This window comes from Gallus gallus, chromosome 12 (genome assembly GCF_016699485.2).
Source record: "Gallus gallus isolate bGalGal1 chromosome 12, bGalGal1.mat.broiler.GRCg7b, whole genome shotgun sequence".
In the NCBI taxonomy this organism is placed as follows: domain Eukaryota; kingdom Metazoa; phylum Chordata; class Aves; order Galliformes; family Phasianidae; genus Gallus; species Gallus gallus.
Genome location: NC_052543.1, coordinates 4,183,681 through 4,206,002, shown reverse-complemented (window position 1 = coordinate 4,206,002; position 22,322 = coordinate 4,183,681). Strand labels below are relative to the sequence as shown.

The following is a 22,322-nucleotide window of genomic DNA, read 5'->3' as shown; positions in this document are numbered from 1 at the left end:
TTCATAGATTACACCTCCATAGAAAATCACTGGACTTTGAAAACTGTGATCCCACAATTCTGCCTTGAAAAGTGTAGAACACTTAGCCTGTGGTCTGACTCTCTTACAAGAAGAGAAAAAGTATTCATAGAATTTCTTGAATTCATAGAATTGTTCTGTTAATTCATCATAAGCTGTGTTCTCTTGAGCCTATTAGAAATAAAACAGGAAGCACTATTCCTTCTCCAGCATCTCAGTTTCTTTCTTTGTAGCACTAAGCTTGAAACTCGTTATCCCTAATTAATGCTCTGAGTTACATGCCCTTTTCCCCGTGGAGTGACTGTTCAGACCTTTGTTTCTTTTATTTGTATTGCTTCTGCCTCCTCCGTTCACAGAGATGCATGCCCTCACTATCTGATCCTGCCAGTAATACCAGACCTCTGTATGTGTACACATTCTTGAATTAAACATAGCTCGTAAATCCACAGCTTCACTGTTCTACTCCATAGCAATTCACAATCATCAGACTGTGAACTTAACCTACGTCCAGGGAAACTCTCTTTATGTGAGTCGAAGCTGAATGCAGAGTGCCAGCCAGAAGCTTTTAATACTCAAATCAGTTCCTCTGTAAGGTTTTTCAGCATGCACTGTGTCACTGGGGGAATAAAGTTTGAGTGTGTTTGCAGCATCCTCCAAGTGAGCAGCATTGTGCAATTCAGGTAGTTTTGTATCACAGAATCCTGCTTATTTTTCCACTCCCCCTCCTCTTGACTTGAACTAGGGTTGAGACAGATTTAATAGTGTTTATACTTCCTTGGTTTCCCCAGAAGCTTGCTGAGCTGTAGGGTTTCCTTCAGAACCAACACATCTAAGGATTCAGAAACTGTCCTAACCCAGACTGTCTCTCCAGCTGCTGCACTTGTTCCACCTTGAAACCACTTCAGCTTCCTGAGCTTCTTAGTCCCTTATTCTTGTCATACCTCTGATTTGCTAAGAAGTTACAAAGTTCCCTTCTCTGGAGTTGTATTTGAGCTGTGGGTCTTACTTATGCTACCAAAAGGTGCAGTACTCCTGTAATATATTGTGAATCACTTGCAGGAATTGCTATTCATGATAAGGAATATTATTTCAGTTTCATGTAGAAGGAAGAATGACGTGATGAACTTGTTTGGGTTTTTTTTATCCTCAAGGTAGATAATTTCATTAACTTTGGCATAGAAAACACTTAAGTATTATTCCTGAAGTCCTAAAAAAATAGATCACTTTGTTAAGCTTTTCTGCAACCATATTTAAACCAAATGGAAAGTAAAGACTAAGAATAAAAAGCTGAATTTTTATCACTGCATTTATGACCATCTGCACTGGTATTGAGCATGACATTTTTCAGGAGGAAAAAAATATCCTGAATAAGTGCTTAAGCTAATGGTCTAATTTTTCTGTGTTGGTTTTATTTTGATAATCCATCTGCCACAGAAACAGTAGGAAAAAACCACAACACAAACCAACACAAAAAACACAATCCCAGCCACAGCAGTTTAAGAAGTGAGAGAAAAATAAATAGAAAACCAGAGCAACTTGGAATTCTTAGAAATAGTTCATCCTTTTGATCTGAATGACTTTAACATTTAAGGGATTGCTTCAAAGCTCTGCAGTTTTCTGGGAATTACTAGAGCTTGAACACAGAATGTTTCAAGTGATAATCTGCTGGTTTTGTGATGGTGAAGGACTGTAAAAGTGACATTAATGAGATTCATTTCTATCTTGTGTGCCTTTTGTAGCTGTATTTTAACCTCTGCTGAGGGCACCAAGAAAGGGTGAAGACAATTTCCATTCTATATAAATTAATAAAATTTGTTCTGAAGTTGAGACTTGGATAATTTGTAGATGACTTATTCTCCATATGAAAGTGATAATGTGAAAGTAATTACTATGCGTAGGGCATTCATTAAACCTGCAGAGGAGTAGACAGAGGGAAAGACTTGCACTTAGCACAACATTACTGTGCACTGTTACTTAAGTGGGCTGTAGAACCCCAGGAGAATTTGATTGCTACTGATTTCACACTCTTGCTCTGCATCAGTATTCATAAGATGTTCTTCAAACCTGGTGATTTGCTACCAGATCAATTCAATTTGAAAGGAAGTATTTCTTATACCACAGACCGTTAGTATTGCTGAGAATGCCCTCTCCCCTCATCAGTGCCTACACTAGGGATTCAATCTGCATCTTAAAATCCAAGCATAGGGAATCATTACAGTTTTCATCACAGTATAGAGGCAGAAAGTGTGGGGACAGAAGTAGGTTGCTATGGTTCATGGAAATATAACACTGATATCCCCCCCTCCCCCCCTTTTCCATGTCAAAAACCACATCTGTGTGTTCTGTTTAGAAATTAGCTCTTTTTTGTTGTTGTTGTTCAAAAATCCATTCTTGGTGTTTCTCTCTGCTTGGAACCAAAACACGTTAATCCTGTAGCAACAATTCACTGTACTGATACAGTTTTAGCTCAGCCTTTATTGCTGTAAGAGGCAACCAAAAAATAATAGCATACTTCCTTCATTTCTTAGTTATAATCTGAACAACAGGCTGAAAAATGTAACACAGAAGCTCCTCTAACAAATAGAATACAGCTTGATCGATGGAGTTTGAATAATATCAGTGCAAAGAGAAACACAAACCCACCATAAAAATGTTGGTTCTGGGAAAGAAGAAAAGGAAGCAACCACCTGCCTTTTCTACAGCATTAACCTATGCTTTGCTTGTAATCAGTTACTATTACTGTTAGTCACACAACATGGCTTTTCACATGGAGATACCCCATACTTTCAATACAGTGAAGGTATCCAAGAAAGCAAACAGCTACAAAATTAAAGTACAAGTCCACATTTTACTGCATTCTTAACAAGCCTTCTGTTTATCAAGCAACACGAAAGACAACAAGAATAAAATGCATGAATGGCCGACGAGGTCAGGGAGACTAATATTGTTTCAGTGAGAAAGCTTATGTTAAGTTGGAGTCAAAGTAGAGTAAAGATGACTACTAAAATAAGAAATTTATCAGGTCAGACGTGAAATAAAAAGAAACAGTAAGTGTGAGATAGCACAAAACATACCAATATACAATAAAGCAATAAAATGAGAGACAAATAAAAAGACCAATCATACTAAGTCAAATTGGGAGGGGGAAATCAATTGGTGCAGCCACAGGGTTTATAAATTTCACCAGGAGCACTGCAGTACCATCTTCCCAGATGGCTCAGTAACACGCTCTGTGCGTTAATAATAATCTCAAAGGACATAACATTTGAATAGAATTGAGATTTTCCAAGAAACAAAAAACTATACATTCTCATTTACCATGCATTTAACTCATTAACTTTACCTTGTCATCAAATCAGTGCATAGCTGCTCATGCCACAGTTGGCTCATTACACAGCACAGAATTGAATTGTTTCCTCTCCTTGCTCCATAATGCGTTCTCTGTTAAAGTGCTCATTTGCTGTTATCTCAAGGCTTCCCACCTGCAACTACTAATCAAGCCAACCTTCAGTTTTCAGCAGACTTGATGCTCACTTCATCTGCAAAGTAGTTAACTAAAATAGCTGCTACCAAACAGAACTAACAAACCTTAGAGGTTTGATTTTGGTAATTGCTTAGAAATATAGGACTGCTAACGATACTACACATCCTGAATAGCTAGTGCTCTTGCAGAGTATGACTTCTAAAGGCACCCATCTTGCACCTGCTGCTTGTGTTGATTGGGCAGTGCTAACAGTCCTCACAACGTGATTTCAAACACCTGTAGTTTTGGTTATAAATGAGCTTAAGCCACTTAAGTATTAAAAAGCTTGTGACTGCATTAGCTTTTTTACTTGTTTTTTTTTTTTTTTTCTTCTTCTTCCATAACTCTTCCTTTTTACTATGTTGAAATTATCTTGATCAAGGACTGAGCCATATTGGTTTTGGAATGACATAGAACATTTTAAGAAAGCTACTGTTTAAACTAGATGAGAACGTTGCTTTTCAGTTTTCCATGTCTAATAACTACATCAAAACTGTGTGTGTTACAAGGCATGACAAGCTCAGGAGTTTCATTTTTAGTTTGGTGGGTCTGATTCAAGTAGCCTTTGAGATTATAAGCACTATAAAGACGCAACTAAGAAAAATGTTTATCAAAAATAAAAAAGGAGCAGCAACCAAAGTTTTAAAGAAAGCTAATTGTCTATTGCAGCACGTACATTTTGACTTCTTTTTTAAAGTAAACTTGCACATTATTTCAGGAATTTTGTAACCACTTTCTGAATCTGTCTTTTTAGAAATTCTTTCAGAGTTTCTTGGTGCGTCATTTCCCTGATTGTCAGAGAAGCACAGGGGAGCTAACAGACAGCGTTATCCTGACGCCATTTAGTTACAGCCACAGAAGCAAACACAGTATTCTGTTAAAACTGCTCTCATGGTAAAAGCAGGATTTTTTCTCTCCTTTGTGCAGGCATTATTGTGACACTTCATTTGTGAGGAAATCTTAACATCAGAATTAGATGTGATCTGAGCCCAGGATAGTTTTTTAGCTAGTTGCTATTTCCTTGAGCTATATACTTTTTTCTTCCTTTGATTAGATTTTTTTTGATGTTTTATGGAGATAACTTTTAAGGAGAGATCACTCAGTATGAGGTTTGTTCGAGTTTCCCATCAAGTATCAGATAGCAGGGGATGTTGAAGAAAGTTTCTTTTAAATTCTTTTAATAAAGATGTGATTTGTGCAGTATAGCAGTGCGTTATTTGAGCTACTGAACAGAATCTCAGATTATAACATTTTTGTCCCATTTCAGGATACAACAGAACAGTTTGAGTGTAGAGAGTCTGCTGGGGTCTCTGTTTATAAATACAAATCTAAGTAATCATTTCCTTGACTGTAACTGGCCAACAAAATATTATTCCTCTGATGTGGGGTAGTTCAAAGTTGTATCTGGAGAGTGCTAGAACTTGCAGTATCTGGTGTTTGAAAGAACAGCAGATTTACTCTCTGATGTTACAACCCACAATTAGCCTAGGAAAAGCTTTGCCAGTGGCATAGCACAGATCAACCTGCAAATTTTCTGTAACAAAATGTAATGACAGCATCAGCTGGGCAGGAACACTCAGGAGACAAAGTGCTCCATCATTATTAGCTAGTGCTTCTAGCCTTGAACATGAAAATGGAAAGAAAGGCAGTTGAATAATCTCTAAAGCATACTCAACCAATTCGTTTTTTCTTTGTGTAATTTCATATAGGAAAAGCGCAATTTTACCCAGGCGTCATGGCATATAGGAGGCTATTGGACACTAATATGTAGGTAAAAATTCATATTTCACTAAAAGCATTTTCATCACCTTGGCTTATAGGAAACAGCATTGAAAATGTAATAGAAAAATAGCAAAAAGAACCAAATTCCTCACAAGAGGAGAATAGGACAATAAAACCAAATACAAGTTTATATAAACTCTTCACAATAGATTAAACCACAGCAAAAAAAGTATATAATCAGAAATGGCTTTTGCAGATACAGCCAATGTTGTACAAGAGCTGCTCAGAAAATAATGCCTCCTATTATATTATATTGGCCCACAATATCAGAGGCAGAGGTGGTAGAGGCTGAACCTTGCTGCCACTATTCCATGACACGTTGTTGCCGTACGAGACATGGAAGCAGAAGGGCAGTCTGCCAGAATGGCATCTGACGTGGAAGTGTTTACGGCACAAAGGTGTGCCACTGAATTCCTCCATGAGGAAAACATGGCACCCACTGACATTCATTGATTATTGCTGAATGCTTATGGGGACCACACAGTGGATGTGAGCACAGTGAACGTTGGACTGTGTGGGCAGCATTTTCCTATCAGTAATGCTATCTTAGCAGCTGTGAAACAGTGGGTCATCTCCAATGGTGCAGATTTGTATGAGCACGGCACGCAGACATCCCTGGTGAAAATGCAGCGCTAATGGTGTTTACTGTGTTGAAATACAGTGTTTTGTGGCTGAGAATTTGCTCTATCAAATGGTGTTATTGTGCTCTTTGTACCTGTTCTAGTTCCCATGGAAATGTATAGGAGGTATTACTATCAGAGTGACCTACGTATATCCTGCAGATCTGTGAGGAAGTGTTTTTCCAGTCCTGCTCACACTTCCAGCAAAAATGTCAGTTAAAGTGAAGCACGATGGTATTCTGTCAGATGGAGGCACCTGCCTAGCAGAAAACCAGCTTGCTTTACAGCAGCCATCAAACAGTTTTGTGACTCTGCATTTTGCTTCTGAAACTGTCATTCTCTGTGACACACTTGGTACCTTAGAAGTAAGGCAGACAGTACTGAATGCTCTGTCTTTGGCGAAAACAAAGAACAAGTAGAGACATCTGTTCAATTCCCCTTGATGTAGGCTTGCTAGAACTGTCATTTTAATCTGAAATAATTGTGGCTTTATTCTTTCCTGTCTCCATCTCTTGTCAGTTTCTGTTGCTGCTTCTGTCCTGGCACTAACCTTCACCAAACCGCATGGTAAAGGAACTCATGAAACTGCCTGGAAAGCAGCTGAAATTGTACAGCATCAACAACAACAAATAGTTTTCAGCAGATACATAGTCTGATCCAGTTCACCAAGTAACTACATAAAACCTAGATCTGGCACGTTAAACCTTTTGGTGGTAGGGGAAAATTTTTATGTTCAAGTAGCTTTGCATTGCAGTCCTAAGTATTTGGCATGTGTATTTGTGACAGAAAGCATTCTATTTGAATCCATTACTTGCCAAACTGAATAGACTCTTTATATTCCCAATGGCAGGCAGTCATTGTAACTCTTTTAAACTTCATCTTTTATAAAAGCCTTCCAAACAGTCAAATTAACAATTATTATTGATTATGCCTATGCAAAGTAAGCATAAGAAAGCCTTCCTAGTTGACATACTTTGATGACAAAGTCTTTGTAGCTTATTCATATGATTTTTCACCAAATGTTTATCTTATTTTCTTTAATCTTTTAGGAAATTATTTGTAATGTGTCTGAGATGACAGAAATATTCAAAAAATTTTCAAGAAAACTCAGTAACCTCCTTTTCAAATTTTCATAATCTCAGACCCTGTTGTAAAAATGTAAAGTCATCTAATTTACTAAGCATCAACACTGCTTGTACCAGCTCAACTTGTTATCACTGTTAAACACGCAAACAGGAAGAGGAAAGGAGGAAAGGGAGATGCTGTTGCTTTGGAAGCAGAAAAAATTCATCACAGATAGAATAAGTGGAAAAGTACATTCCCTTACTAGGAATTTAATATTCCAGTTGGTACCAGGCAAAAATGGTCTCCCAGATTGGCAGCATAAAATAAAGTTATTGAAAGTTTATTTGAAGATGCTGGAGAAACTCATAAATATTTCCATTGCTGTGTCTTTCCACAGCCTGTCTTGTTTAATACATAAGTAATTTCATTATAGGTACCACCCAGTTATTATGCTATACAACTTTGCAAAATCAGATGGCAATATACCTATTGCCTGTTTGTAAAAATAAAAAAACCAATCAGTTCTCTCTCATTCAGTAACTGTCATAAGTGTGTAGTTGAACAAAACTGAGCATTACCTGTTCAGATTTCATGTACTGATAAAATTAGAGACATGGATATGTAGTTTATAATCCCAGGCAGTCTACATATCAGCCTGGTCCAGATCTGGACCACAGATAAATTGTATTCCATCCTTGCCAGTGTCTCCCACTGCTGCAGGAATACAAGCGTAAGTAAGAAGTGTCTGCTGCTTACCTTTTTGTGGTTTCTCGAAAGCAGTTACAGTAATACCATAAGACCAAAGTGTTACTTCAAAGGAAGTGTGAAGTGTTGAACCCCAGCCTTCCCACAGCCTGCATTAGTGCACTGCTTTGAAGTTAATCAGTACCACAAGTTGTGACATTTATTTCATATCAGAGAATTATTGAAAAAAATATTTTGGAAGACAGTGGCAGCGATAATCTCTTTCTTCTGGTCAGTCTTCTGGGCAGATCATATGTTATGGGTAATAGCTGAGCAAGAGTATTTTAGATCAGGTTTTTGCATCTGGATGCCTAAACCTCACTACAGCAACCTCAGCCTATTCATGAATTTGGACTTCAGCTGGAAAAGACGAAGAACGCTACTTGAGTATCTGTTCGATTAGAACTCAGTGCCTCAAACTAATAAAAACCATTTAGGATTTTACTTCAGTGTACTGTGAAATATAAATGCACCTTTTCCTTTCTCTTTACTGTTCTTTTTGCTTCTCCTTCATCCATTATTTATGAACCATTTCCTCCAGTCCATCTCATGCAGCGGCACTCAGTGTAGCATCAGCATACATGGTCAGTACCTGATTTTCTATCGTCTATGAGTGTATGACTTCCCTCATTGTCTTCCTAGCAGAATACTTAGTATGGGTGAAAGAACAGCAAGAATAAAACCTAGCATCCTTATTTTGAATCAGGATGTTAGTTCCCTGTGATGGACTGGTAAGTTATGTGCCTTTCTGAATCTCCAGTTTGGTGCAGAGAGTAAGAATTTAGCATAGTAGGGAATTTCCTCCTGCATGTTCTCCTGAATTTATGACTCACTCCCATGCAGTGCTAAAAACATGTCACAAACACTCCTGAAAAGGTGCAATTGCTAAAACAGATCTCTGAAACTGGCACAAGCTTAACATATATACGTATTTGTTTTAAAACACTGAACAATCCCACTTCTCATTCTTCCAAACACTTCAATATGTAGAAATTCTGGGCTGAGGGTCTGAGCAGCAAAACTGGAAATCCCTCATTTTTCCCCTATATTGCATATGCAGAGATTTTAGGGCAGGTCTTATCTGGCAGGACATGACTGCTGGACTTAACTCCCCAGTTCTAGAAGGTTTCAGTCCTCTTTCTGATGGTAACAGAGAGGGAAAAAGATGCAAAAAGCAGTATCAGTAGAGGGATATTTCAGTGGGCCAAAGTGATAGGAATACAGACTTAGATGCTCATCTTAGGACCAACATTGAACAGTTTCATTCACAAATTGGCAGGGCATTTATCTTATCTTCATCACCTATCTTATTCTGTACTTATTAATTTCAGCTAAGTTCACTACAGCATTCTCATCAGCCGTTCCCACCACATTGCACCACCGCAGCATGGAGCAAGCTTTGTTCCACTGACTCCAAGTCAGACAGGTACAAAAGCACTCCAAGCTGACTTAGCAACTGGGCATAAGGAAAGCCTAAGGGAGCCAGTGCAACCTCTGAGTGGTAGGCAGGTTTCTTAGTGCCAATCTAGAGCATGTACATACATGTTTATATTGTGCCAGTGGGAATCCAAAGCTGGATTTAATAACTTCAAGTGACAATAAAGAAAGCTGTTACGTTCAGACCATTATTGTTCATGCTGCTTTGTGAATTTATTTCTTTAAATTTTCCACTTGTGCTCCTGCCAAGAGAGATCTATTAGACAGTAAGCAGCAAGAGTAAAACTTTATCATTTTGTTTCAAACTATAAAATAATTTACATCACATATTTTACTTACTTTTGTCTTTTTTTTTTTTGTTGGTTTTTTTTTGTTTTGAAACCACAAACATTCCAGCATCACACTGTAGGAATAAGAATAACAATAGAAAGCATAACCTTTTGCATAGTATTAAATGAACAGACAGAGTAAGTTCTTTATTTACAATTATTGTCTAGATAAAAAAATTCATAAAAACAGATGAATGAACATATATTAATAACCCCTAGTGGGATGGATTGCCAATGTACCACTGTATTGTTGTCCACAAATCTCATGCTGCTAAGTACAGTACGTCGAGAGCGAGCATTTATATATTGCAGGGAATTTAACAAACTGATCATTTTGGTTTTTGATCCATTGTTCCCATCACAGAGAGGTCAAGCAATAAAAGAAAGGAATTGTGATGCACGACTTGTAGTTGAAAGGTCATAGCTATTCTGCTTTAAAAAAAATCTATCATTTATCATATACATAAAGCACAGTCTCTGCTCACAAAAGCCCAAGTTATCTATGCATCTCAGTTTATATATGTTTTACTATATATACAAGAATGTAGTGTTCATTTTCTTAACAGTTTTCAAGTCTGCAAATGGTACCTTAGGGAGGGATACTCCTACAGGAAAAGTTAAAAAAAAATGAAACCAAGAAAAAATATGAAGTTTGAAAATAAAAAGGCAAACAGTCAGTGTTAAGATGCTGAAAACAAATTGTTCCAGTGTTAATAACTTTTGTAGGTGTTCAAGTCCAAAGCTAGAGGCTTCCCTGTAAATAGATAACACTTTTTCTTCTGAATATGATATCCCAAATAGGCCATAGAAACCCAATACATGTTATACAAAGGTTAGTCACCGTATTTACAAAGCGAAGAACAATCCTGACTGAGTTTCAATCACTTTGTTGCTAGGAATTAGCTAAAATAATAATGCTTCCATGCTAGCTTTTACTGTTAAGAAACGGGTAACACTATCTGCTGGAAACAGTTGTATACACCTCCCACGACCTGTTCTGTTGTTGAATGAAAGGTTTGGATCAGATAGCAAACTACGAATTTGAGCCAAAAACATTCAAGCTTCTACACAAGAGTCCGGAAGCTGGCAATTCAAGCTGATTTGAGCTTTACCTGGCTGAATAGTCTTGATGCACCCTGAAAACGTTTTAGTCAGTTCAGTCTGCAGTTTGGCCATGAGTCTAATCCTGTTTAGAAGAGTTCTGGCTTGGTTTAGTTCTTGTGACTGCAGAGATGCACCATGTTATTAGCCAACCTTAAGACAACCAGTAATACCTTAACAAATCAATTTGTCAAGCTAGTTTGAGAGTGTTTTTCAACACATCTGGCATAATCAGTGGTGTAATTCAAAATATCTTTTGCACTGTACAGTTATGGAAAAGATTATATGCTGAAAAGTCTCCAAGCAAACTTTATATTAAATACAAAAATTATTTATGAAAAATCTGTGATCCACAAAGTGCTTAGCATTCAAGTGGTTGACGTAGCAATTATATAAGCTCATAAATTTTAAGTTATTAGGGCTGTTACCATCTTGAAAAAGAATTTTCACCCTCCTTACTGCAGGTTTTCAAAGTTGCTTTCTTTGTAGAAAGCTCAAGGTAAAACAATGTACTGTGTTACAGTATACTTTGTGACTACAGGAAGACAAGCTTGGTAAAAAAAAAAAATCACACAAAGAATATCTCAGTATACAATTAATATCGTTTCATTCAGACCTAATAGTGCAGAAATGATATTTTCCTTAAAAAAAAAAAAAATCAAAGCAACAACCTACAGTGATTTTCATCCAAAATGCCAACAGCCCGTACTTCGTAAGTAATACGGAAATAAATGCCTATATCACTAACTGAAAAGGATTAACACAATATGTCACAATATTTAAACAGTAGTTTGATCTCCATATAGACAAACCAAATATAACTTATTTTAAATCTGTTATTTATAAACTCAACTCAGTTTCACATATTATCTGTCTAAAAATATTTTTTGGAAGCCATTGCCATATGCTTAAAGAATGAAATAGCCTCCATTCTCAAACGTTGCACCAAAACAAATTCAAGCAGGTTATCAGAGGGAAAAAAAAAAAAGAGAGAACCTGATCATTCTGATTTTTATTTGAAACAAAGGAAGCCTGTTTTACCTCCCTGTATATAGGATCACAATGCTACATCCAATGTCTTATAATATTTTGGCTTCTTTCGTTATTTACTTGCAATATCTACAATATTTAACAAAAAAAAAAAAAAAAGAAAAAAAGAAAAAAAAAAAGAAAAAAAAAGAAAAAACCCAAAACAACAACAACAACAAAACAGGCAGAAATCAGAACGCAGTTGCAATAAAATATCCAGGGTGCGATATTACAGACGTTTCAATGAGCTGAGCTGAGCCATTTTTATACTACTTCGGCAGGAAGTGCTTTCTTAACCCTACAAATAGTTAAGGATATTATCTACAGGTTTGTAAACAAATTACATTCTTTTTTAGGACATAAATAAGTTAAAATAGTCAGAGCAATTTGAGCAGAAACAAGGCAACATGCCAACAAAGAAACTTTATATATATATAACTGTATATATATATATAGATATATACATATATATAATTAATTATGTATATACTTATATGTATATATCTCTATATATAGTCTCATAAATGTTTAAGTTCCTCTGTCCAACTGGTGCAAATCTACTGTGCAAGTTAAGCTTTGCAACTTCAAAAAAGTTCTTTAAATTAATCTATACAATTGAGTCCATGCCACACAAGCATTTCAAAAAACTCACAGACCAGTGAATTGGATAAATAGCCGCAGAAAGAAGTCCTCTGCAGTTCCTGCTTAAGGAGGAAAAAAGAAAAAGAAAAAGAAAAAAAAGAAAGAAAAAGAAAAAAAGAAGGGCCAGAAGTGTACAGTACATTCATGCAGGATTTTTTTGTTTTGTTTTGTTTTCTGAAAGGGAACAAGAGGGGGGGTATGTAAATCAGCCATTCATTCCTTCCCCAAAACCATTGTGATTAACAATTCATTCACTTGTCTCAGAGTGAATAAGAGTTCAAACAGCTTTTCAGCCAGCAATGTTTTTTAATATATATATTTATAGATTTCGGTTGCTGTGGTTGTTTATTTTATTTTATTTTACTTTATTTTTTTTTTTTTTTGCAGTGACCTTTTCAGCTAAAGTGATGTCTCCAGGCTATGTATTGGGCTTCCTGGACTAGAAGAGGTAGCTGATTTACTTGTGTCAGTTGTAAGATTTATTCCACTGTCGATAGCACTGTTGTTCTTGTTGAGCGAAGACGGTGGACTTGAGTTTTTCTTGAGAGCAGGGTCTTCTTCTAGGTCTGTGTCATCAATGAGTGGGATGTGGGGCTGGGAATCTTCTATCCTAAACTCAGGATGAGTCATAAAGTTGTGAATAGAGGTTCTAGATTCTGGTTTTTCTAAACCTTCATAGAGAGAGCTACGGAATGCCTTCACGACGCGGATCTAGGGGGAGAAAAGGAAAGAGGTGTCAGAGGTCACACCTTTAAGGGGCCAAAATGTGTTAGAGAATACTTTGTGAAAAATGTAGCATATGGTTAGGGCAGTGCAGGCAGCTGAAGTCCATAGTCTCTGGATGTTATATGCATAAACGAGTGGCTCAGTTATGTGCATTTTGAATATCTGTATCAACTGCAATATTAAAATAAATCAAGTTTAAAGCCATCAAAGAACTGATGGGAAGTACCGGTTAAAGAAAGCGAACGTCCACTCGTGTGGTACATCCCTAGTAAAAGACAAGCCATGTTAATTGTAATGCAAATGTAAAAAACCATGCATGTTGATAGTTTTGCAGTGAGTAAGTAGGAAGGCTTTTTTATTTTAAAAAAAGTCTCTTTTGTTTTGTTATAAAACATTACATATAACAAATCACACGTCACAAACAGAAAAGCACAGAACACAGACACAGTTGGATGGGTAAGTATGAGACACACAGGAGCCAAGTGTAAAAATTATAAGTAATACCAGTGTTTTAAAGCAAAATCTAAATGGATGCAGCCAAGAGCACAAAAAGCCAAGCAGACGAAATACTAAGCATAATCATGCTACCACAGGGAAAAAAAAAAAAAACACAGTTACCACAGAGATAACTTGCACACAACAACTACACTTGGAAGCCTGGATAATGTGAACATTGTATTGTTGAACCAACTTTTTTTTTCCTTCATGCATATGTGAGGTAAACACTCGAGTATAGACCCACTGTTCTAGCCATTTAACTTTTTAATATATAAAAACATAATAATGTATTGATTGTTGGGTTAAATTGAATTGCGTTGTTAAACAGCAAGCTCTTTCATTTTCTGTGTCTCAGTTGTAATACTCTTTGTACAGTTATAAGCTGAAAGTGACACAATTGATGCCATATATGCAGTCTTTAAACTAGGTCAGCAGACTTATGCCAGGATAAATCTAATGTTGTTAACCACCTGACAATAAGAACACTGGTGAAAATAAACTACAAGGCTCCGCCCATTAGACTGTGAACAACAGTGCAAATTGCTTTCTCAGTAGGAAATGAAAGGAGCAGTGAGGAGCATGGCAGAGTGGGGACACTAGTGCTCTGTGGGTGGGCAAAGGGAGGGATGTGGTCCGTATCCCAGTGACCTACGGTTCTGAAGAGACGTGAAGGGTTGTGCTATGTGTTACTACTGAAAAAACATAACTGCTTGGAAAGGAGTGGGGGGGCAGGGAGGAAAAAACAGAATGGCAAAAACGTGATCTGTTGGCAAATGTTTTATGACTAAATATGAGTTCTATCCTTCTACTTCCATGTAGTTCATGAGTGAATTTTTAGCATTTCTTAAAGGGAAAACCAAAACACAGGCAGAGGCAGAAAAGGTGCAAGCAGGCATTGTGAAAGCTTTTCCAAGCACATTTGAAATGGTTGGTGGTAGGTATGTGTGTCATTTTACATGTGAATATGCTGCACGTTATTGGTTGGTTTAATATATCACTGATTTGTATAGCATTATTTTCCTCATTAATTAGCAGACTGTTTTAATAATTATGTGGGCTCACATTGTTACAACTGGGGGTTTTAGCTGACCCTGTCGTTGGAGCTGTCCAAGTCATACAGAGTATCAGCAGATTTGAGAAAGAGGCTGACTTATACTTTGATCTCTTTGAACTTTGTCCTTGTTTGTATTCTCTAAATTTGAATGCTCATGATCTTTCAAAAATCCTAAGAGAAGTCTTTCAAATCACCTTCAAATACATGGCTGTTGGTAGTCCAAATAAATCCCCTTCTCTTTACAAATATGTTTGGTAGGATAGGGCACAGTACAAAAAGCAGCTTCATGTGACTGCTTGTGTTCCAAATAAGAAAAATAACGTGGTATAGAATAGCCTGTCCAGGTTGGGGATAGTAGAAGATTTTGGGAGGCTGGCAGGTGCAAGACAAGAGGGGCACAGAAGAGCAAGGTCTGTGCACTACAGGCATACAGTGTATGTAACATGTATTTGAGAGAGCACCTGGGATTACAAATCAGGGCTTTATGCAAGTTGAATCACTTTGAATTGTGCTCTGGTCTGTGATGGTTCTGTAGTGAACCAACAAGACATTAATTTGCATTAGTAAATATATAGGATTTGAACTCTTATTTCTATGAGTTGACATACTAATTCCCTCATTACCTAGACCTTTCTTGAAAGTGCAAAATAGTTTGTCTAAACAATGAAAAAACAGTATGTTTGCCAAAGCAATCTTTGAGGCATTACCACATTGCCCTATTTGAAATCAGGGAATTGCTCTGCAACATGTCCACTTTACGATATGGGCTGATAAAGGGGTATTTTCTGCAAAGCTACGTACTATTTCTGCTCTCTGAATAAAAACAGCTATCATCTCATTCAGTTCCAGCTTTTCACTATATCTGATTAAACTAACGGAATGCTTCATTCTCTTGAATATCGCCACATTTTATAGGATAGATTTAGGTTCTATTTGCCAGCTAGATTCTTTTAAATAAAAGTAGATTAAATTTTCACTTAAAAAATACAGGCTTGGATTTTCCTATTACACTTGTAGAGATTTTGTAGGATTCAATAAAAGAAAGCTTTTCTTCAGGCCACACAAGCCATATTTAAGCCTTTCCAGGCTAGCAAGTGAGGAATTGAGTTTCATACAGTGAGACTACAAGTTCTGCAGTAAGAAGCAACCACTGAAGCCACTGGTAGTCTGCTTAATAAAACTGCAGAAGCTGACTCAGAAAATGATACTACAGGGCAAGTATGGATTTTAACTGTGCATCTGTATTGCATTTACTCCCAAGATTTGGAATCTAATTTGCATTTAGTACCAAGCTTTCAGTCAGTCAATCTAAGTAGCTTGCTTGTATCATACATAGCTGGGGGAAACCTATAGAATCAGACTGTGTTTGAAAACAAGCTATGAAAACCTGCTCACCATAACCTGAATTCAATACTCTGCTGGGACTGCTGAAGAACCACTGAAAGAAAAGACCACAGCAGCATCTTTTGCTTTGACTAGATGTGTTTACACAGCAATCTGAAGGTACATAATTTCATAATGTACAATCAGCCAGCAGTTGCATCACTTTGTGTGGAGCTCTTGCAGGAACATTTAGATATTATTGGCAAAGATACTACATGTTCATAGTGATTTTTATTAAAAAATAATAGCTTAAAAGTTGTTTATAACTACTGATATGTCAGTAGCTCATCTGCTGAATGCAGCTGTAACACAAGTGCCAAATTTGGGCAAATCCCTAGAGCTGAGATAATATAAAGCTAGCTAGTTTTCTTGTCAAAGGATATGTAGAAAACTGCATTCTTAACATCTGTCTACAGTTTTAGAGTGGTGTGTAGGTTTTCCATACATATTTGGGGTTTGCCACCTTGAATACAAAGTTGGCATTTTAATTTAAATACAGTAACAGCACCCTATTTAAGCTAAGAACTGGAAAGATACTGCTTACCCAGAGTTACATGGCCCAACAGCAACAAATTCTATTAATCCATGCTTAAGGAAGTTCAAGGTTATTTGAAGTAATATTTAGTGTTGAAAAGTTTAGGGGCTCTACTGAAGCAAAGCCCACATAGTGTGATTATTTTTTTTAAGATAAATTATAGCTGATGAACTTCAAAAAATGTTATGGTTGTACAGCATGTAAAAGCAGGGACATACCCATAATGGATAGAACCAAGAACATGTTTTTTTATGAACTGTGTGAAGCTCATGTAAATGAGATTTCTTTATGATGCTGACAATGCCAAGGGAAGACAAACAGTGTGATACAGCTCCCTTTTCTCACAGTGATGGAGACAACAGAAAAAATGAACTGCTTTTAAACAAAAGACTGTGGGAACAACAATTCAGGACATTTTTGACATGGCTCTAAGTTTCCACTTCTTTCTTCTCTGTAGCTGTAATAGAAAAAACTTGAGTTTCATCCCACCTTGACAGTTATATTTATTATACTGCATTAGGCAAAAAAAAAAAAAAAAAAAGAAAAAAAAAAGAAATAGAAATTTAGATACTACAGTTTTTTTCCCCATCAGAAGAAAAGATGAAGTTCAGAATCTCACTCTTAAATACAGCAATATAGGCAAAATACACAAAGCCTCTTTATCATCTGCACATCTGTTATGGTTGGTAGCGTGTGGGCTTATACTCGAATGTTTACCTGGCTTCATATAAGCCAAGTATCTTGAGTTTGGTTCACATTCATTTCAGGCTCAAGGTTAAAGACTCACAACCTCTTTTTATTTCACTCTCTCCTGCTGAACCCTTTTGTCCAATGTTCTCTAGCCCTCTGGGAAAACAAACACATTTAATATTCAGACAGTAGAGAGTAGGGCACTGCAAAAGCAAATAAATTCTATACTGAAAGATCAGTAAGGTGATTAGTATAAAATTGTAAACAAGAGGTCAATTTTGCAAAGAGATGCCAACTCTTACATGTAACTGATATACTATTCTATATCAATACTATAATTATACTAATTAGAGAAAGTTTGGTCGAGTACTTTGGGATACGTGAAGCTTGGAGATACAAGGCATATTTTCAGTATGTTTGTTCTTGTTTGCGAATCCTCTGAGTTTAAGATATATTAGATTAGATATCACAGGAGAAGATATTGTATGTATGGGAGTCACGTGTACATGTGACAAGGATGTTCTGGATATTCTCTTTCTGCATAAATATGCCATAGTTTCAGTAAGCATTGCTGAAAAGTCAAACCACACATAGCAAGGCCAGAATACAATAACATCATCTGTGACAACCTCAGGTCTGATCCTCATTTCACAAAGTTTCACGTCTGTTACTCCTCTGAATTTCAGAGCATGAGATTGGAAGTATGGCTTCCACTTTCCTAGCATCTCTCCTTTATTATAGGATTGTTCCAAATCCTTTGGAGCCTAACAGTTTTTATCAGATTTGCCAAAGCTTAAATACAGAATATGATCCTATTAAAGAAAAGATTTCTCTGTTACGACTCTAAATATTCTTGGCACAGTGCATCTCCAGTTGAGGACGTGACTTTATATTTAGACTTAAAACATAGTTATTTTCCCTAAAGGAAGGGTACACAGCAGTCAGTTAAGATTTCGGACTTCCTAGTAGACTGGGACAATCTTTGTGATAACTAGTGGAATCTTGTAAGTTTTACTATGATATCTCTGCCTCTATCAGACGATAGATTAATAATGTCCCTAAATGCTGAAACTTCTATAAACATCATTTTAGCTGCAGGTTTCACGTTCTCCTTGCTCCATTTCCTCATGTGACCATGTTGCTATGGAAAGCATGTGGCAATTTCAGTAAGGCTGGTTTGCCCACCAACTTGACCATCTGTGTTCTGAATTTAGATCACTATTGGACAGTAATTTTGCTTTACATTTATTAAATTAGATGTTTTTTCATGAAAAAAAAAAAAGTTCCCATTTTTCTTCATGAGAAAATTGGATCCAAACAAAGAATCTCTTGAGTTTTAGTTGTAAAGGCTGTCCAGCTTGATCATTACATTTATAGGGAACTCAATATGTAAGAAATTATAGTTGAGCAAAAGCTGCTGAACAGTAATAATTTCTCAGCACAAAAGTATCTGATTTTCATGCACAACAGATCACAAAAAGCTAAGCCAAACTCTCCCTTTAAAAATCTTTATTACTAAAAGTATCATAGTAAGCGCTAGAATCAAGATGAGGTTTCTGGCATAATTTGCAGATGTTAATGCCCACTCTTGAGGCAAAAGCAGCAGATGGAAAGCTTCCACCTAAAGTTACAGCTTCTTGGTGAGTCTGAGCAATTTGGGGTACTTACAAATTAAAGAGACAATGAAAAACACCTTGGTTTTACCTGAGGATTAGCACCACTTCTAAGAAATGGGAGACCCCTCTTCAAAAAATGAAAATGAACAAAAATGCAGCCTTTACAATGCTATGCTTTTTTTCTTAATTTTTTTTCTTACTTTTTTTTGGCTGGAAAACGATTAAAAATAAATTTTCATGAATCTCAGAGGTCTTTATGATGGAAAAATACTGGCAATACTTTGTGATAATTTGGAAAAGATTTTAATTGACTGCTAGAAACTCGAGTCATCACTGCATTTGTGTGTGTGTCATCTGTACAAGCAGCTTGTTTGATGCCACTGCTGCTAACGTTAATATCACAAAAAGTTTGATTCAGTGAAATATCCACTTCTAAAAATCTCAGCCAAATATGACAGCCCTCAGTGGAACAAATCCAAAAGAACCCAAAGACATAAAAACTGCAGCAGGCTTATGGTCTGGGAGGTTACTTGTTGGTGTAGCTTTTTTTTTTATCATTTTTTCCCAAATGTATCCTATATTTAAGAATATTTCTGTTTTATAAACTTTAAAGAAAGAGTTTTTTGTATGGTTTTTTGTTTGTTTGTTGTAAGAGATCTGCAGCGTCTTCCACTTAGGAACATTATTAACTATATTGTCTATTTGGGAATGGAAGGAAGGACAAAGAACAGGTACAAAGGAATATTAAATCTTTATCTTTCTTGGAAAATTTTAAACCATATTTTCTTGAAGGAATTTCCTATTGAAAACACAAGCAGCATTTGACAACTAGGTAAAAATAGATAAAGAATAACTTGTTTACTTTGTGTACAGTTGGATCCTCTGCCTAATTAACCCATGAACTAGGAAAGGCTTTAAGCACATTCATGATTTTAGGCGTAAGCTAACCAACCTTTGGTGAATCAAATTTTGAGCTTCTAAAGTAAAAAAAAAAGAACCAAAACATTCACTGCCCCACTTCATCTGATTTTGCTTTCTCAAAATAAAAAGTAGAAGGAAATGCATAGAGAATACATGTTCTTAAGTTCAGCAATTTCACTTTCAATCCTCCAAAGCTGGTAAAGCATAGTCTGGTATCTAAAACTTTTGACACTGTGATGTAACTGTTTTCCAATGGCAGAAGACTGTGTGTATGTGTGTATGTTCCTGCATACGATACAGCAGAACCTGATAAAATGGCCAGGACCACATTGAATACAGACCCATATTATTCTCATGTTTTCAACTGTTGTAGTTTAGTGGTGTGCATATTAATTACATATGCATATTTAGTTTGAATTTGCATAAATCTTCTACTTTTACCAGAGTACATAAAATGCCAGATTTATTTTTGCAAAAGCTTTCACTATGTTTAAAGCCATAAGGTTTTTTTCAGAAGAGGTAGGGCATTCATAAGGTGGAACTACTTGAAGACATGGCAGCATTTGACAGGCAGCCATATCTTTACTCATGCAGTAACCTTCTGTGTAGTTATTAATAATTTATAAAACTGAAGAACATATATTTGAATCAAACATTAGTCTGCCCAGTAACAACAGAAAAATGACAAGATTTTTGTTTCCAAATCGGTGTTATAAACTGCAGAAGAAATGATGCAACAAAGTGTTACACATTAAAAGGTTATGCAAGTAGTAAAGAACTGCATATATGTTTGGTAAAGTTAGACTTGCATATTTTTATGACACAGTACCATTTGAAGCACCATTTCTGCAGAATGCATGTATTTTGGACACCCAAAATGAATGAAAAGGATACTGAGGTATCCTTACAGCTGCAGTGTGCTGAGCAGCAGATCTCTGAAAATGAACAGCATCTCATACTGGGACCCCTCAACTATTAAGCCCTTTTGTCTTTGCTATACTTTTAAGGTTTTCCCTTGATATGTGATATCTACATACGCAATATTTAAAAAAAAATCCAGGAAAGGCTTCAAAATCAGAGGTACAGTTATCTTATTATTCCTCTCATCTCACAGGAAAATCATATGTAGGGTTTCGTTCATTCTGAGAATCTGAGTGGAACAAATTCAGTCCTGTTCTACTATATATGTTTCAAGCAAGAAGCTGAAAAACCTATTTATATAAACTATAAAACTAATACTATATTATTAGTTAAAACTAATACTATAACTATTACTATAACTATACTTAAACTATAAACTATAAAACTACAGCTGTAAACCTATATGTTCATTTTGTAACTAACATTTTCTCAGAAAATGCCAATCCAAAAAGGTATTTCAATTAAATTTGGGTTCAGAAAGGTTTACCTGGTTCTACAAGAGATTTACAAAGGAAGCAGTTCGGGAGTAAACATTTCTTTCTTTTCTTTTTCTCTGTCATTGAATTTGTGTTATTGTATTAATAAATCCAAACGTTCCCTAAGGATTATAATTTGAAGGACATGTCAATTTAATAGGAAAAAGTCATTACATTGCAGTAATAAAATTCCAGCAAAATTCCACACAGCAGTTCAGAATCACTTTCAAAGCCTCAGTCTGTACTTACTCTCTGCAGAGGAGATGCATATCCCTGCACAGCTTAATTAATCGGTCTTTTTTTTTCTCTGTAGAAATGTTTTATTTTCCCAAATAGACAGAAAACACCGTAGCAGACTACACTTCCCCTATTAATTAACTTCAGGTCATAAACTAGTAAGACTTTTCTCAAGATGCAATGCTATTCAATTCTTAGCTGCTTTGCTGCAGTGGACAGAAAAGGAGAAGGATAAACTAACTTCTATATTAGCTAGATTTATTCTTTCAGACCACTGGCTACAGGATATTGATGAAACAATTACCACAGCAGAATGAGCTGTTCTCTGCTTTCTGCTCAAATGCAGAAGCGTTACTAAAGTCTTTCTCCCTGGATGAAAGGCTTGGTTTGTCAGTAGCATTCTGTATGCTGCTTAGTGTGTAATGAGGCAACTCGGGCTCTGACCTCTCTGTAGCAGGCTGTAGTACCTATGGCACAGCAGTGGCAGTGCAGCCTTTGCTTCACTTGGTCATGATGCTACCTTGAAATTTTCTCTAAGAGCAAATCACCAAAGCTAGAACGTTAATGACTCTTTGGGTTCTTAGCAAAAGTAAAGTTTTTCCTTTGATATTTAATTCCAACAAAGGTTCTAATGCATGTCTAAAATTTCTTTATTCTTGATGTTCAAATACTGAAGAGGTTGCACTCAAACTGAAAGGAAAGGTTGAGCTTCCTTTTCTTATCTGGGGGCTCTGGAACATTACTTTAATCTCCCTTGCCTCTGTCTGCCTTCCCTCTGGCCAACTTCTCAGCAAAACTTGCATCAGGGATATACTATATGATTTTGTAAAGTATGGGACATATTTATAAAATGAGCTCTATACATTTAAATATTCATTTAATGCTAAACATTTAGATGTCTGAGTCTTCCGAGGCAAGTGAAGATGTTTTACTGTTAGTGAACTAGTCCTGTCGGAGTTTTTATTCTGTTCGCTA

At 36.3% G+C, this 22,322-nt stretch overlaps 1 protein-coding gene and 1 long non-coding RNA gene across 18 annotated transcripts in view; one reads left to right on the top strand and one right to left on the bottom strand.

Moving 5' to 3' along the window:
* Positions 1–22,322, top strand: part of LOC121106648 — a 72,210-nt gene that overhangs the window by 17,158 nt on the left and 32,730 nt on the right. The gene's annotated exons all lie outside the window — the stretch shown is intronic.
* Positions 9,378–22,322, bottom strand: part of ATP2B2 (ATPase plasma membrane Ca2+ transporting 2) — a 392,203-nt gene continuing 379,258 nt past the window's right edge. For 12 of the 14 annotated variants that reach the window (XM_040646615.2, XM_040646622.2, XM_040646620.2 and 9 more), the window contains one exon: positions 9,378–13,001. In XM_040646615.2, coding sequence (XP_040502549.1) covers positions 12,690–13,001 — 312 coding nt within the window. In that variant the 3' untranslated portion in view covers positions 9,378–12,689. Of the gene's footprint in view, positions 13,002–17,257; positions 17,333–22,322 lie in introns of those variants that run through there. The other 2 variants (XM_046900106.1, XM_040646621.2) reach the window with 2 other exon arrangements.